General features: G+C 51.5%; 1 protein-coding gene across 8 annotated transcripts in view; it reads left to right on the top strand.

Moving 5' to 3' along the window:
* EDA (ectodysplasin A) overlaps positions 1 to 12679 on the top strand; it is a 61821-nt gene extending 49142 nt beyond the window's left edge. For 2 of the 8 annotated variants that reach the window (XM_038122813.1, XM_038122820.1), the window contains exons 3-8: positions 3309 to 3338; positions 6376 to 6555; positions 7418 to 7452; positions 7555 to 7606; positions 9906 to 10036; positions 11409 to 12679. In XM_038122813.1, the coding sequence (XP_037978741.1) occupies positions 3309 to 3338; positions 6376 to 6555; positions 7418 to 7452; positions 7555 to 7606; positions 9906 to 10036; positions 11409 to 11660 (680 nt within the window). In that variant the 3' untranslated portion in view covers positions 11661 to 12679. Of the gene's footprint in view, positions 1 to 3308; positions 3339 to 6375; positions 6556 to 7417; positions 7453 to 7554; positions 7607 to 9905; positions 10037 to 10086; positions 11055 to 11408 lie in introns of all 8 variants that reach the window. The other 6 variants (XR_005255040.1, XM_038122819.1, XM_038122817.1 and 3 more) reach the window with 6 other exon arrangements.
* Positions 12680 to 16010: the final 3331 nt, after the last annotated feature.

Here is a 16010-nt window from a genome sequence, read left to right as displayed (position 1 = left end):
TTATTCCCATTTTAGGGTTGTGTTTCTGCCTTGCCTGGCTGAGCAGCAGCAGCTGAGCACGTGCAGGTGTCCTCCAGCATCCACCAGAACACTTTATTATTTCCCATATATATATATATATATATTTTATAGGACTGTATATTTTGTATGACTGAATCTCATTCCATGCTTATTATCCTTCAAAGCCCTCCAGCCTGTCCTGCTCTCCCAATCCTTTTCTGTATCAACAGTTCTGGCCAACTTCCCTCCCCCTAAACAAGGGGGTGAACAGAGCTGATGGCTCCTTCAAGGAGGGATCAGAGTTTAAACATGTATTTAATTCGAGTTGAAATATGGGAAAAGCAGAAGTGGATGGACTTCCCGAGGTCTGGGCCTGGTTTGACCTCAAAGGAGAACAGGCAGCATGTGGAAAGGGAGAGATGGGATTAGTGGCAAGAAGGACAGAAGTCAGGAAGAATAACTGTGCTTGGGTGGCTGTCACATTCAGCTGGGACCGCCTGGATCTCTGGGACCTTCCAGATGGGTATGGAAAGGGATTCATGAGGAGCAGAAAGGTGCTCTCATAAAGGTGCACACTTGCAAAGAAGGGAAAAGAGGTGCCAGGGAACAGCTGAGAGGTTGGGTTGCTCTCAGATCCCATTGGGACTGGAATAATTCCTCAACTGCAGCACGGCAAAGTCCCTGAAATCAGGTGTGGGAGGTATTGATCAGTGAGAAGTTCTTCAAGTCAAATGAGTTTCCTTCTCCATGAAGGTAGCAGGTCTGTAGACTCTTGAGCAGCAGGAGATATCCTGTAACTTGGTTTTTCATATTCCAGAACAGTGAAGGAACAGAATGGATACACCTGTGATCCACATCTTGGAGTGGGAAAAAAACGGAGTTTTCTCTTAGGCCATCCTTGGAATCAAAACTACATAAATAATGCGTAAAACTACAGTAAATAAATGTGGGTCAGGTAACAGGCTTTGAGTCCTACAGCTTCTCCTTGGGAGGAGTGGGATGGGGAGGTGGGATTGGCAGTGTGGGAAAGTCTTAAGTTTGCATAACTTGTAGGTATTTAACCATCAGTTTAGAGGTAACCAGTGGGTCAGATATATCACGGGATCCCAGACTGGTTTGGGTGGGAAGGACCTTAACACTCATCTCATTCCCCTGCCATTGACAGGGACACCTTCCCCTATGCCAGGTTCCTCCAAGCCCCATCCAACCTGGCCTTGGACACTTCCAGGGGATGGGGTATCCATTATATGATAATGATATTATTTGTGTGTTCAACCACTGCATTTAATAAGCTTAAATATTTTGAAAAGTATTTGAAAATATTTTAACAAGCCTAATGTTTAACTATTGGGTTGTGACCTCTGAAAACCCTGGCAGGGAGGATTTTTTAATTACCATTTTTCTCCTCTGCATATCAACATTGGGACAACATCCATCAAGCCAGGTTTTCAAGACTTATGCCTCAACACCTCAGCACCCGAGAAGAATATTGATCTGAAATTTTGGTGGCACTCAGCTTAGACCCAGTAATTTATTACCGTTTTAGCCTAAATGGAGCAGTAGCTCATGAACTTCCCGTTTTGAGCAGAACCAAGGGAAATTCTGCTGTATCAGAAGCTTCAGCTCTGCGCTCCAATTAAACGATCCCCCCCTGCTTTCGGGAGGCGAACAGATGCAAACCCCAGCGAGACTCAGAAGCTCCCAAGCTTAATAATCCTGGGTTTTTTTCCCCCCTCGTGTCAGGAATACTTTTGTGTCTGTCGAAAGCTCCACTTGCAGATCCATAACATCTCTCTCTGTCGTGCCTGGAACAGATGCGTGTGTTGTAATATAGACTGCGAACATTGACATCCCATGTGGTTCTCATTCCTCCCAGTCATCTTTGAAGCTAATTGGATCCAGCCAGCCCAAATGTGTCTGGCTGGCCACAGCTATTTGTACTTTCACTCTGGTTCTGGTGCTAATGGTGGGATCTATGGAACATGAAATAAACTCTCGTGACTCCGAGGGCTGCCGAGGCACAGCCGCTCGCGTCTCGCTGGGTTGGGATGGGCTGGGATCTTTAAATGGGATTTTTTTTCCTCTTCTAATGTTCCTCAGTGGCTGGTGGCTGCAGTGAGGACTGGTGGGTCTCAGAAGTGCAGAATCGGGAGCCTGGTTGTACAGCCTAAAAGGTTTTGCAATTTGGTGTGGCTTCCTAGTGGTATACTGGGATGGCATTGATAGGAATCCATGTGTTGTCCAACCTGTGAATGTTATAAAAAGATAGTATAAAAATATTATTTTAAATAGTGAATTAGCAGAAATTATCATATAGATGGAAGGACCTTAAAGCTCATTCATCTCCATGGGCAGGGACACCTTCCACTATCCCAGGTTGCTCCAAGCCCTGTCCAGCCTGGCCTTGGACACTTCAGGGTTTGGGGCAGCCACAGCTTCTCTGGGCAGCCTGTGCCAGACCCTCACAGGGAGGAATTTCTCCCTTAAATTGTATAAATGATATTATCTCCCATTTATAGATAATGCCTTTTGTAGATTGTACCATCATTTTCCCATGACCCAACAGCACAATGTGGGAAAATCAATATTCCTGTTGGAAAGGCATCAGTAAGGTTGATGGGTAATTTCTCTCATCCTTTCCCTGTCTTTCCTCTACCTATCCATAGGAAAATGGTTTTTCTGTTGGGAATTTACCTTTCCCCACCCCGTCAGACTCAAAGCAACCTCATTACTTTCAATTGGTTATAATTTTATCTCAGCTAAAGGTGATTTCAGTCATTGCTGTGCTAAACCCCAGGTTTTACAGGGATTTCCCTGATGAATAGCAAGGGAGTATTTGGGGATTTTTGCAGTTAATTCCCATACATGATGAATTCTTGGGGAAGCAGTGGAACATGTTTCACACTTCAGCCTCTGCTTACAAAGTCCTGTCATTTCTCAGCTTCACTGTAAATATTTTCTCTCCGTGCTCGGGAGGTTTGGGTTCCCATTGTTTCAAACAGCCAGTTCAGAATAATTCTTTGCTTTTGTGGTTTTTTAGTGTTTTGTTCTTATTTTTAAACAACTTGGCTCACAAGGAGTCAGCAGGGGGTTGGACCAGATGATCTTTAAAGGTCCCTTCAAACCCCAACCACTCTGTGATGCTCTGAAATTTGGGTTACTGGTCTCAGCTGAGACCATTCCTGTGCTGCTGCATGGGCCACAAATACATCCATTGTCCACTTAGAAAATAAAATGGCAATGGGGATTTTCTCTGATGAAATGATCACTGAATTTCACTAATTTTCTTTCTTTTTTCCCCTTTGTAGGTCCAAGCTCAGTGAAAAACAAGAAAAAGGGTAAGTTTGAGTTTTAACTGAATTTTCCTTTCTGTGCTTTGTGAATTCTACTCAGCCAACATGAAGGAGAAACCAATGGCAGCTTCCCTCTCCAGGAAAGGCTGGAATGACACCCTTAAAACTTCCTTAAACACTGAAAGAAGTTAATTATGTTGTGCAGAAGTAATCCTGAAGATTCTCCAGTTGAAGAGTTGAGTTGAGTCAGTACCAAACACCAGGAGCTGTTGCTGTTTGCCAGCCTTGGCTTTCATCCCAATCCTGCCAACTTGCAGCTTGGATTCTCCTTCAGACCCACCAAACTCAGCATGAACACATTTTCCATTCTGCTTTTCCTTGTTTTAACCTCCAGATCAGCATTTTATGAGCCCCTTTCTGAGTGTCGCTCAGCCCTCAAGGTTTTGTGGGTTTTGTGATGTTCCTCAGGCCGTTTGCAGTGGATTGTTGGGATTTGGGCTATTCAGGCAGCCCTGTTTGGGGGATTCCTGATGCCATCCTTGTTCCTGTAGCACTGCTGGGAACACTTTGAGTCCCACACATGGGCTCCCACATTTACTTCCAGGAGTTTGAGCGAGTCCAAGGATCCGAGCAGTCACGTTTTCCATGTCTCTACTACTGCAGTAGCACATCAAATGGCTTTAATCTTTGGATGCAAACTCCAGAGCCACAGCCGAGAGGTGGGAACAGGCCACACTTAGCAACTTCATTTGTATTTACTCCGAGAAGCAGCGTAAAATTTTCTGTTGGAGAAGTTTGTCCTAACAAAGCTCGACCCGCGTTCAATAAGCCCAACAAATAACAACTGATGGCTGCAGCCTCCGGAGCAATTCCAGAGGGGCAGGGGGATCTCATGGAGCTGGATTGCATACAGCTGTATAAAGTAGCTTAATTTTATGGTATTGTCACATTTAATTCTTTTTAGAGTTCCAGTTCATTGTTTGATGAGTGAGGATTATGGAGAACTCCCTGCTTCTGCCTGCTCTGGGTTTCAGAGCGCATGGGTACGGACATGGGAGACTTGGCAGGCTGGGATTTGGGTGCTGGGACCCTCCTTGGAGACCTGATAAGGAAGCTATCAGTTGATACATGGAATATATTTTGTCTTGTGAGGTTTGTTAATGCAGAAAAGTGGTTGAAATGCCTTGAAGGAGGGAAAGGCACAGAAATGTGTGGCTGGGATGAGCGATTGTGTCGCTGCTCAAGCAGCAGCTCCCTGAGTAGCAGAGCAGATTTCGGAGGCAGATGAGTTAAACCAGCTGTGATGTGCATCCCTCTTGGGAAGGGAAGCCTGGAGTGACAGCAGCAGCAGCATTCCCAACTCCCTGTCTGCAGTCCTCCCTTGGGATGGCCTGGATTGGAGGGATGCCAGTGAGAGGAGTTTGGTGTTGGGAAAATGGGTGTTGTTCAAGGTGATCATTTCCAAAGCAGGGCATCATCCTGAAGAGAAGTACTGGATTAGAGGAGGTCTGGATTGTGGCCAGCTCAGGTAGGAAGTCATGGCTGCTGATTTGGAGAGAAATATTGCTGTGGAGATTTGTTCTTGAAGCCTTTTCCCACTTTTTGTAGGATACCAGTGTGGCTTTACTCACCCCTACTTATTTTAACTTCATTTTCTGCACATTTAAATTATGCCCGCAGTTGTCCCACCCTGATGTCCTTGTGCCCTTGCTCCTGGCTAGTGGCCATCCAGAGATTCCCAGTCCTGTGCTAAAACAGATGGATTTTTCCTCACACTTCTGTCTATTACAAGGAAGGATATTAGTAAAGAAACAAGTACATAAATGTACTCAGAAACTATTCCAACAACTATAATTTCATATCCCAACTGCTGCTGTCATCTAAATACGAATTTAATTCTGTCCTACTGGGGACCTTGTGGCAGCAATTGAAGCGATTTTGCTCTGTTTATGTTCCTTGGCAGAAAAGCTGTTCCAAAGTGGCATTTTAAAAACTACATCAAAAGAACATCGTTTTTGTCAGGAACATGGAAAATCAGGAGAGCAGAGACCAGGCTTTCCCTGCAGAGTTTGTTTCATCCCACTCTCTGTATGTAGGAGTCATGCCTGCTGTGGTTATGTCATTTCTCTTCCTTGGGATGTGTGAGGTGTTTGAGGATCGTGGTAGGGAGGAAGATTTTTACCACAAGGCTGGTAAAATACTGGAACAGATTGTCCAGGGAAACTGTGGCTGCCCTATCCCTGGAAGTGTCCAAGGCCAGCTTGGACAGGGCTTGGAGCAGCCTGGGATGGTGGGAGGTGTCCCTGCGCATGTCAGGGTGTGGGACTGGATGGGCTTTAAGGTCCTTCCCAACCCAAACCAGTCAGGGATCTGTGATTGTAACAATTCCCCCGTGTTTCCATCCCCTGGATGGGGTTAGTCCTTCCCAAGACCCTGCCTCCATCCAAAGCCCAAAATATTGAATTATTTTGAGGCACAAGCAGCACAGGGGCTCCTCCAGCAATACTGGGGAAGAGCTGGAGCTCAGCTCTGAACTGCCCTCTGGAGGAGACCAAGCCATGGGGATCATCTCCCAGTCCTAATGTGCAACAGGTAGGAAAGATTATCCCTGTTTTCCATCGAAACCCAGCAAATGGAGCAACTGCAGAGTGGTTCATGTGGACCAGAACAGCCCAGCCATGTCTGGGTGCATTGGAACGTGCTGTGGGACATCCTGGCTGCACCCAGAGATCATCCCGGGTCCATAGGGATGGGACCAGCCCCGGGGCATGGGACTTGAGGGCTGACCCCATGCCGACAGCAGAGTGACCGGAGCTGTGGGAAGAGCCCCCCTGAGCCTCCATCCCTTGAGAGTCCCTGGAGCGTTCCTGTGCCTCATTTCAGTGTAATTCCCAACAGGAAGGAGCCTGCAGGGTGGTGACCTGGTCCTGCCCTGCTGGCAGCGTTGTCCTCACGGTGTGGAGCCATGGCACCCCCACCGCAGCTGTCCTGAGCCTGGAGCGATCCATCCCCAGCCTCCCATTTCCTGCAGCTCCAAACCCACCCCACAGCCCCGTGTGACACCTCTCCTTGTGTTTTCCAGGTAAAAAGGCTGGTCCTCCAGGGCCCAATGGTCCCCAAGGGCCACCGGGGCCTCCCGGGCCGCAGGGTCCCCCCGGCATTCCCGGCATCCCCGGGATTCCAGGCACGACCGTCATGGGCCCTCCCGGCCCCCCTGGCCCACCGGGCCCTCAGGGACCCCCCGGCGTGCAGGGCCCCTCAGGTAAGGATCCATCCGTGCCCTCTGCTCCGGGCTGGGCGGGCGGGAATGCCGGGGATGTCACCGGAGTGCCCCGATGCCATGGCACAAAGGCCTGGAGCAGGACTGGACTGTCCTGGGCCAACTGGGACAGGGCTTGGAGCAACCTGTGGAAGGTGTCCATGGCAGGGGTGGAGCTCGCTGGGCTTTAAGGTTCCTTCCAGCCCAAACCATGCCGAATTTCTGGGGTTCTGTGGCTCTGAATGGCCAGGAGCAGCAGGAGCCCCTCAGCTCCGTGCTGTGCTGCCACAGGCGTCTCCTCCTTAATTAGGATTTGGCTCCCAGGGAAGGGAGATGGAATGGATGACCTGCAGAGGGAAACTTGGCATCTTGGCAGCCAAGAGGTTTTATTCCTGCTGTGGATCAGGGAATGGGTCGTGCAATTTTTCCTTCTGGTGGAAACCTGTTGAATAATAAAGAATTTCGATGGTTGGACAGAAATGCCAGGAATAAACTAGGGAAATATAGGATGAGTCTTTTTTTCCTTATGTGTTTTAAAATATTTTTTGCTATTTAATATGTATGTTTTATATATTTTAGGATGAGTATTTTTTTCTTGTGTGTTTTTAAATATTTTTTTAATATTTAATATGTATGTTTTATATATCTTAATATTACCTGCTCCCCATATCCCTCCTCCTGTTAAAACAGAGGTTTAGTGGTTATTATGGAGTAAGAAAAGTGATTTATGTAGGGCTTCAGTGTTATTTTGGGGTAAAAAGTTATTTATAAGGGGGTTTAAGGGTTATTTTGGGATAAAACAAGTTTTTTTATGGGATTTTTCACTCAACCTTCCTCCCCGATGATGTGGAATTGCCTTTTGCAGGTGCCACAGACAAGGCCAGCTCCAGAGACATCCAGGTGGGTTGATCTTTCCATGGAAAAACCCAGCTTTGGGGGGCATTTTTGTGGACTGGCACGGTGCTTCCCGTTAATCCCCGATCCCTATGCTCTCCCTTGCAGCCAGCTGTGGTCCATCTCCAAGGCCAAGGCTCAGCAATCCAAGTGAAGAATGGTAAGGATCTCTTGATAATTGGGGGTACTGGGAAGGAGCCCCTCCTGCACCCCTAGAGATCCTGGATCCCAGTCCATCCCCTGGCACAGCTCCAGGATGATCCCTGCCCATCCCTGCCCTCCAATACCCCTGCCCAGAGTGCCCAGGAAGAGTCTTGTGTGCAGTCTCCTCCATTTCCCCTGAGCTCCTGTTTATCTCCCAGATTATCCCTGCCCTGCACACCGCAGGAATTCTGTCCCACTGAATCTCCCTCTCCCTGACCTCCAGGTACATCTTGTGCCCCCCAGCCCCTCCATGACCAGGCCTTTTCTCCCCTCATTCTATTTTAAGCCCTCAGTGGCTCCTTGTCCTGTCTCTTCCCCATTTGCCCATTTTCCTCCAGTTTCCCAGGAATTTAAGGCAGGGAAGGCCCAGTGGTGAGAGGACACTGTGAGAGGTGTTGTCCAGCCACCTGCTCTTCCTGGGATCCCCTGAGCACCTCTGTCCCCACCAACAGCCTTTAATCCCAGATCCTGCCGAGCCACTTCCCATCCACAGGCAGCTCCTTGCTCTCCTCCTCCTCCTTCCCGGATCCCCATCCAAATTCTCCTCAAGTTCCTGCTCTCCCTGCCAACAGCTGGGGCTCATTCATCACCTCCTGCCTCCCTGCTCTGGCTGTGCTGGAGAGGAGCTGGCTTGTCCCTTCCCTGAGTCCCCACGTGCAGCCCGCCAGGGACAACATCCATCCATCCTTACCCCAATCCCAGACTGGGAGGGACTCCCGAGGGTGGGGGCAGCGGGAAGGGGCTGCAGGATCCCTGTCCATGAATTCCTGCCTCACGCGTGGGATGGGGAGGGCTGGCCACTGCTTCTGTGGGAAGGCAGCTTTCCCTGTGAGCACTGGCAGCTGGAATTTCTCATGGACAGGGTTTTGTGCTTGCAGCTCCCCAAAATTAAAAGGAAACCGTCCGTTCCCAGGAACAATGTGAGGGAAAAGCTGCTGTTTGCTTACGTTCAGAAAGCAATTATCCCTTCATTACTGGGGATGCTGAGGGTTTCCAGAGGGAACGCTGCTCTCTAAGAGCGGGAATGCCCTGTGAGTGTCCTTCCCTGCTGCTCGGGAACAATCCAGAGCTGGGAGCCAGGAATGCTGTCCAGCTGCCAGCCTGGCGAGCTCCAGCTGATGCACAGAATATTCTGAGCTGGAAGGGACCCACAAGGATCATCGAGTCCAGTTCTTAAGTGAAAGGCCCATCCAGCAGGGAGAGGAGAGGTAGATGGAGACTGGGAGGAAAAGAGTGGGATTTGATAAACTGAGGCACCTACAGAGATTGGCTCAGTTTGGGGCTCATAGCAAAGTCTGTCCCTGGGTTATCCCAGTAATCCCAAAGGGCTGGGTGGTGGATCCATAAATCCCTATATTGAGGGACCCCAGTCAGGGATTGCTGTGTTGTGAGATATGATGTGATTTCCTACTTTGTTGTTATTCTGGCTTTTAAAAACCTTAGGAGTTGTAAAGGCAAAGGTTTTGTTCAAACTATCCCAATTACAAAGTCAGGAATGGTGAAGTCAAGGAACACCAGAATTAAAATCAATCATGTGACCCAAAGCTGGCCTCCATTTGCCTGGAGAAGAAAAAGCTCCAGGGAACCTCTTCCAGTGCCTACAGGGACTCCAAGAGAGCTGGAGAAGGATTTTGGACCAGGGCTTGAAGTGACAGGACAAGAAGGAATGGCTTTAAGCTGAAAGGAGCTAGATTTAGATGGGAGATTGGGAAGAAATCCTTCCTTGTGAGGATGGAGAGGCCCTGGCACAGGGTGCTCAGAGAAGCTGTGGCTGCCCCATCCCTGGAAGTGTCCAAGGCCAGGTTGGACAGGGCTTGGAGCAACCTGGGCTAGGGGAAGGTGTCCCAGCCCATGGCAGGGGGTGGAGTGGGATGAATTTTAAGGTCCTTTCCCACGCAAACCATTCCATGATGGTTCTGTGATGACCATTCCCATGGACACAGTGGGGAACAGGGATCAAACCAGCTTAGCTGCAGGGTCAGGAGGATGCGTGGGCATCCCATGCCCAGCCCTGGGATGAGCAGAGCACAACAGGCCCTGTGCTGTGTTTGGAGCTGAGAACACAGGGTTGGAGGAACAGGTAGCCCCATGGTGTGCTCAGAGCTAGAGAGGAGTCCCTGCTCCCACTCCCTAGTGTGAAATCCTGGGATCCCCCGTGAATTCCCTGCTCCCCGTGGTGCTGTGACTGTGTTTGTGTTGCTCCTGCGCTTTTCCTCCTGACGGGTACTGAGTGACCGCCGTTTTCTCATACTGAGATCTTTCAGGTGGAGTCCTCAATGACTGGTCTCGCATCACTCTGAACCCCAAGGTGTTTAAGCTGCATGCCCGCAGTGGGGAGCTGGAGGTACTGGTGGACGGCACATACTTCATCTATAGTCAGGTAGAAGTGAGTACGGTCCTAGGCTAACTCCTCCTATTCTTGTGTTCCGGTGGAAGCCTTGCATGAACCACGAGAGGGCTCCAGACAACAGCCAAATGCCAGCAGCTTGTGTGGAGCTGCAACCGCTTCAGCTCAGGAGGGGTGTGGGGAGGAGTGTCACACCCCTGTCACCGCCAGGACACCGCCCGCCAGGCATTAGTCACTGAAAGCACACCCCACACCCGCCAGTCCCGGGGTTATCCCTCTTATCCATGTCCTGGCCCTTCCAAACCTCCCTGCAGGCAGGACGCTGAGCTCAGTGCTTTAAAAGACCCGAACTCTGGTCGTTTGTGGTTATTTTGGAGCTGTGTCACTCTGGAAGCACAGGACTCCCAGCCCAGGTGGTTTGGCCAGATTCCAGCCCAGGTTTGCCTCCCCCTGCTCCGTGTAGCTCCTCCCCAGAACCAGCTCTGCGATGAAGTGGGTCGTGGATGTCAGGTGCTCTTCCATGGAATTGGTGACAAATGTCCGGTTTGGATGGGGACAGAAAATATAACTCCACATGGGTCAAAGTATAATTGTTTCCCAAGTGCTTGATGCTGATTGCTGGCCACAGTGGTGGGCCAGTGAAGCCTCATCGTTTGTGGTCCATCAAGGAAAAAAAAGGGATTCAGTGCTCAGGCAGCTCCTGCCTCCAAAAGGGCTGGATTTCCTTTCTCAGGAAGAAGCAGCTCCCTGAGACTGACTTCTCCTTGGACAGGTCTTCCTCCTGCAGCTCTTTGGAATCAGAGTGTGGGAGAGGGTTAAGTGAGGACAAGTAGAGTCACAGGGCCTTGGAAGAAGTCAGGGAGTTCAGTCAGTAGAAGCACTGTGAGGTGATTTCCTTCCAAGCTGTGGAGGTTGGGGGAGCCTTTTCCCTGTAATAGCTCGTGCCTGTGCAAGCACCGAGTCCAGTTCCCCAGGAGGCAGCTCCCAGGCCACCTTAGGGCAGTTCTGATGTCACCACTAAAGGAGGCTCCTGGCGCCAGGAAGCAGGACTGGCCAGGTAAGTGCAAGAGGCCTTCAGTCGAATGCGTGTGTCTGTGTGTGGGGTGAGAAGCTGTTGTAGCACGCAGGGGGTCCTGCATGGCTCTGTGCAGGTGTGTCACTTCCCTGGAATAAGCAGGAGGGTAGCTCAGCCTTAGGCACATGGATTCGGGGGTTTTTGCATGCTTGGGTCAGTCTGAAGCGGAGTAAAAGAGGTTCCTGGTTGGTTTGGGGCTCTCCCTGCCTCGCACAAGTCACCTGTGAGTGCAGGTGTCGGGGCCAGCAGGGGCTGCACACACCCCCAGGACACTGCACTTGCTCCCCACACCCCAACCCCCTCGCTGAGACCTTTCTCCTCCCTGCTTCACGTCAGGTCTACTACATCAACTTCACCGACTTTGCCAGCTACGAGGTGGTGGTGGACGAGAAGCCCTTTCTGCAATGCACTCGGAGCATCGAGACCGGCAAGACCAACTTCAACACCTGCTACACGGCCGGGGTGTGCCTGCTCAAGGCCAGGCAGAAGATCGCCGTGAAGATGGTCCATGCTGACATCTCCATCAACATGAGCAAGCACACGACTTTCTTTGGGGCCATCCGCCTGGGAGATGCACCCGCATCCTAGAGAGGAACTTGGCGTGGCCAAGGACACCCACGGAACTGCCCAGTGCTGCTGTTCATAAAGCGTATCAGTATTTCAGGGGTTCTGTAATCCGGCCATAAAGGAAACTGATCCAGAGCTATTTATTCCTATATGTGAATGCAGGAAGCACAATTGTCCTCTGTGACTCGCGGGGAGACTCGGATCAAACCAAAAAGCTGGTGGGGAGAGCGTTGTGAGGAGGAAAGGCTGTTGGGTGTGCCTTGTCTCAGTATTTCAAGTATTACTGCACTGATACTCTGCTCTGTGACCTTCACACGAGGCTTGCTGGGAGAGCTGGGGGCTCTGCTCGGATGTTGGCACTGGCGAGAGCATCCCAGGAGGGAGCGGGGAGGACACGGACTCCTGTCCCGAAATCCCTGTCCTGTCCCAAAATCCCAGCCAGGCTCCTGCATGTGCACGCTCACGACAGCCAGGAAGGGGGTTCTGGCTTCCTGCCTTCCCAGGGGGAGCTGGAAGGGCCGGGGGGCGAGGGGAGGTGCGTGAGACAGGGTCAGTGGTGTTTACATTCATCCTCAGGAGGAGGAGGAAAAGTGCCTCGACCTAGAGCTTGGAAGCAAAAGCAGGAAGTGCGAGAGGAAGAGGAATAACTAGAGCAGGCTTAGCAGATAGGAAACTGCCTCCACATTCCAGAAACCACCAAATCCCAAAGAAAACGCTGATTCCCGGGTCCAGGCCTCTGCTCCTTTCAGCTCCTGCCCTTACCCCAGAGGTAACCTTGCCCCAGCGGGGGCTGCCTTCAAGTACTGCTGCTGTTACAGCAAGTTGAGTTGGGTTGGGGGTATTTTGGTTTTTTTTTTGTTTTTTGTTTTGTTTCATTTTTTTGGGGGGGGGAGGTTTGTTTTGTTCTTTTTAATTAATATTTTGCAAACCAGAACACATTTCTACAGGCTTCACCGAGCCACGTAGAGCAGCCACAAGTACTTGTGACAACACTCGGAGGAAGTTTGTTATGTTTAAGAATAAAATATTCAAACAGGAAATTTTTTTTTCTGTTTTAATAGCAACTGTCCTGCTTTTAGATGTGGTTTTTAGCCTTCCTCCCCCCACCCCTTTCCTTTTGGCACCCTTCTACCTAAAATAAGTGGTGATGGAGACTTTAGCGAAGGAAAAAAAATGGGATTTTAAAATCCGGTCCAGCATGAGGTCACCACTTTTTCTTTTCTCTGAGCCGTGCTGAGTCTAGTCATAACTTGATTTCTGGTGACTAATAGAGGAGCTGGGACACTATTGTTTCTTTTGGCTTCTTGAGCAACTCTGTCCCGTTACCTCCCCTCAGCTGGGGAGACCTAAAGCCATAAGATGCTCTGAGCCATAAGAGGCACAAATTGCTCTGTTGTCTCAGCCCTTGGCTCACACTTGCTCAGCGTGGTTGGGGTTTTGTTTCCCTGTGTTTCTTTCCAGAGCCTGTTTGTGCTTTCAGGAGGGGAGTGAAGTTGCAGCTTGTGTAGAAACGGGACAAATCCCAAAGTGACATCTTCAGCCTGGAGCAGGGAAGGTTTTGGGGACCTCAGTGCCTCAAGGGGCTCCAGGAGAGCTGGAGAGGGCCTTTGCACAAGGGCCTGGAGTGACAGGACAAGGGCAAATGGCTCCCCACTGCCAGAGGGCAGGGATAGATGGGACATTGGGAAGGAATCCTTCCCTGTGATGGTGATGAGGCCCTGGCACAGGGTGCCCAGAGAAGCTGTGGATCCAAGTGTCCAAGGCCAACTTGGACAGGGCTTGGAGCAACCTGGACAAGTGGAAGCTGTCCCTGCCCATGGCAGGGCGTGGAACTGTTTGTTCCGTAGGATCCCTCCCAGCCCAATCCTGTGATTCCATGGTCTTGGTGCTAGCTGCATGCAGAGGTGGCTCATGGTCACCTGCAGGGTGTGGGAGGGACGTGTCCCAGCGCTGTGTTGTGGCCACGGAGGGTCCTCCGCCCTGCCTGGAGCATTCCTGGCTCCAGCCCTAGCGAGTGATGTCCCTTGCCAAGTGTTGCAGTTATTGGGAGACAAAAATTCCTCGGGGCAGCGGCGTTGGCCGCGGCCTCGCTATTCACAGGAGCCGTGCACTTCGGGAAACAACTGCGTGACAAATGGACTGCTCTGGCTTTTTAGTGGCTTCTCCTCCCTTCAGCCTCGACATGTGGGACGGGCAAGAGCCTTGGGGGCTCTTCACTGGGCTTTGTGGTTTTCTTTCCTTTCAAATGGATTAAGAGGGACATGTTCCTGTGACAAGAATGAAGCGGGACAACTGTGTACAGTGAGAACATGAAGCAAATCGTTAACAGGATTGCTTTAGAACAGGCCCGAGCAGCAAGGCTGGGGGCAGCCATAAATAACAGGGGGCTGGGAGAGCTGGGGATGGAGTTTGCATTCCTTGTCCCCCGCTGGCAGGATCTGGGATGTGCTCCATGGCTGTGGGCAGGGGGAGGCAGAGGGAGAATCCCTTTGCTCTGTAAAAGGCCACTGTTGCTGTCCTCTGTGGTGTGCTCGGGATGTTGGAGGAGAGCAGGAGAGAGCAATTCCTGCATGGAAGTTCTTCCTGGTGCGTGCTTGGGGGGCAGGAGGAGGGCAGGAGGGAGCAATTCCTTAATGGAACGTGCTAACAGGCTTTTTCTGGTGCTCACGCTAACCAAAGTGTGAGTTGGAGACATGGACTTGGAGCTGGCTGCAGGTGGCCTTGGCAAATACAGCTTTTTCCTGCTCGGTGTTCCCGGTGGGATGTCCCTCCCCAGCCACACCAGGAGCTCCCATGGAAGGTCTGTACAGCCACGGCAGAGCGTTGGCTGTGCTTTGTGAGGGGACAGCTCCATCCTTCAGGGGTGGGAGAGGCATGGTCCCCTCACTGGGATCAGAGCTGCTCAGGAGTCACCTTCCCAATGTCCTGGGAATGCAGGGAAGGAAGGGCAGAGCCGATGGACTTGGATAACCAGGTATCCTTCTGCTCCCAAACAGCCAGGCTGGAGCCCATCACCCAGAGCCCAGATGTGACCTGGGCAGGTGGTTCTGCCCCTGCTTCCTCCACACCTCAGTCCTGCTGTTCATTCCTCACATCCTTTGGAGACTTCTCCCACAAAAGCCTTGGGGGGAGCAGGGAATCTCTCCAACAGATCCTGCTGGAGCCCTGGAGCTCCATGGAGGGCAGGAAGGCCAGGAAGCACAGGCTAGCTGGCTTCAGAGCAGATCTCTCCCTGCTCAGGCCGTGTGGTTCACTCTGCCTTTATCACCATCCAAGAGAAGCCTCTCGGTGTTTGCCGGGTCTGATCCACGCCCGGTGCTCCTGCCGAGGGAGTTCACAGCCTTGGGATGCAAATGCCCAGGGATTCTCTGCAGAAGTCCCTGCTCCAAATCAGGGACTTTTCAGCTGCTGGCAGGGGCTGTGTCACCGTGCAGAGCCATGTCCAGCAGTTGGGGTGCAGGGGGACAGGCTGGGCTTCCCCGGGCGTGGCAGGGGAATGTGCCGGTTCTGCTTCGGGGAGGGCCCGGGGGTGATCCAGAGGTCGGTGTTTCCCTGGCAGGAGCTCACATCTGCACACATGTGCCGTGTGCTCGCTGCTGCCTCCAGCCCCGGCACCGCGGGGCATCAGCCCAAAACGCTGTCCCTGGCCTGTCACCGCTGTCCTGCCTGACCTGGATGCTGGGGACACCCGGCCAGCTCAAGGCTGAGTCACATCCTGAGGTGACAAAGTGTCCCCCACCACGCCGACTATCGGAGGGTGAGGGGTAACTCGGTTGTGTAACTCTGTGTGTGGGTATATATATATATAAAAATATAGTCTATATTTATTTATTTATGTATTTTATGTCTATATATTATTTTTTTTCCTGCCAGACACCTCCAGGATTAGAGCATGAGCTCTGTGGCTGAAACTTCACATCCTCAGACAACCTTTCTGTAGGCTGAGTTGCTCCTTCACATGCAATTAGCCACACTGAGCCAAAAAAACCCCAAACTCTGCATTTTGGAGAGTGCCCCGTGAAGCATGAGGGGCGTGTCCCCAGGGAGTGTGTCAGCACTAGGTGGCACAAGGACACGGAGATACCATCACAAAAAAAATGTCCCTGTGGGTGGGGCACAGCTCCGGGCGCACAGATCCCACCTGCAGCTGCTGCGGGAACAGTTCCCTTCCGTTCCTGCCCTGGGCGAGGAGGTGACCCGGCAGCCCAGGTGGGGACACGGGGTGTGACAGCGGGGAGCCCAGCGCTTGCACGCCGCAGAGCCCCGGGGAGGGAGAGGAGGAGGAGGGGGAGGAAGGGGAGGAAGAGGAGGGGGATTCCAGCTCTGCACATCCCGCTGGGAAGGGGCGGTGGGCCCTGCGAAGCTGCTGTT

The sequence above is a fragment of the Motacilla alba genome, chromosome 4A, assembly GCF_015832195.1.
Source record: "Motacilla alba alba isolate MOTALB_02 chromosome 4A, Motacilla_alba_V1.0_pri, whole genome shotgun sequence".
Classification (NCBI taxonomy): Eukaryota; Metazoa; Chordata; class Aves; order Passeriformes; family Motacillidae; genus Motacilla; species Motacilla alba.
Note: the sequence above shows the minus strand (reverse complement) of the source record. Positions and strands in the feature narration are given on the sequence as shown.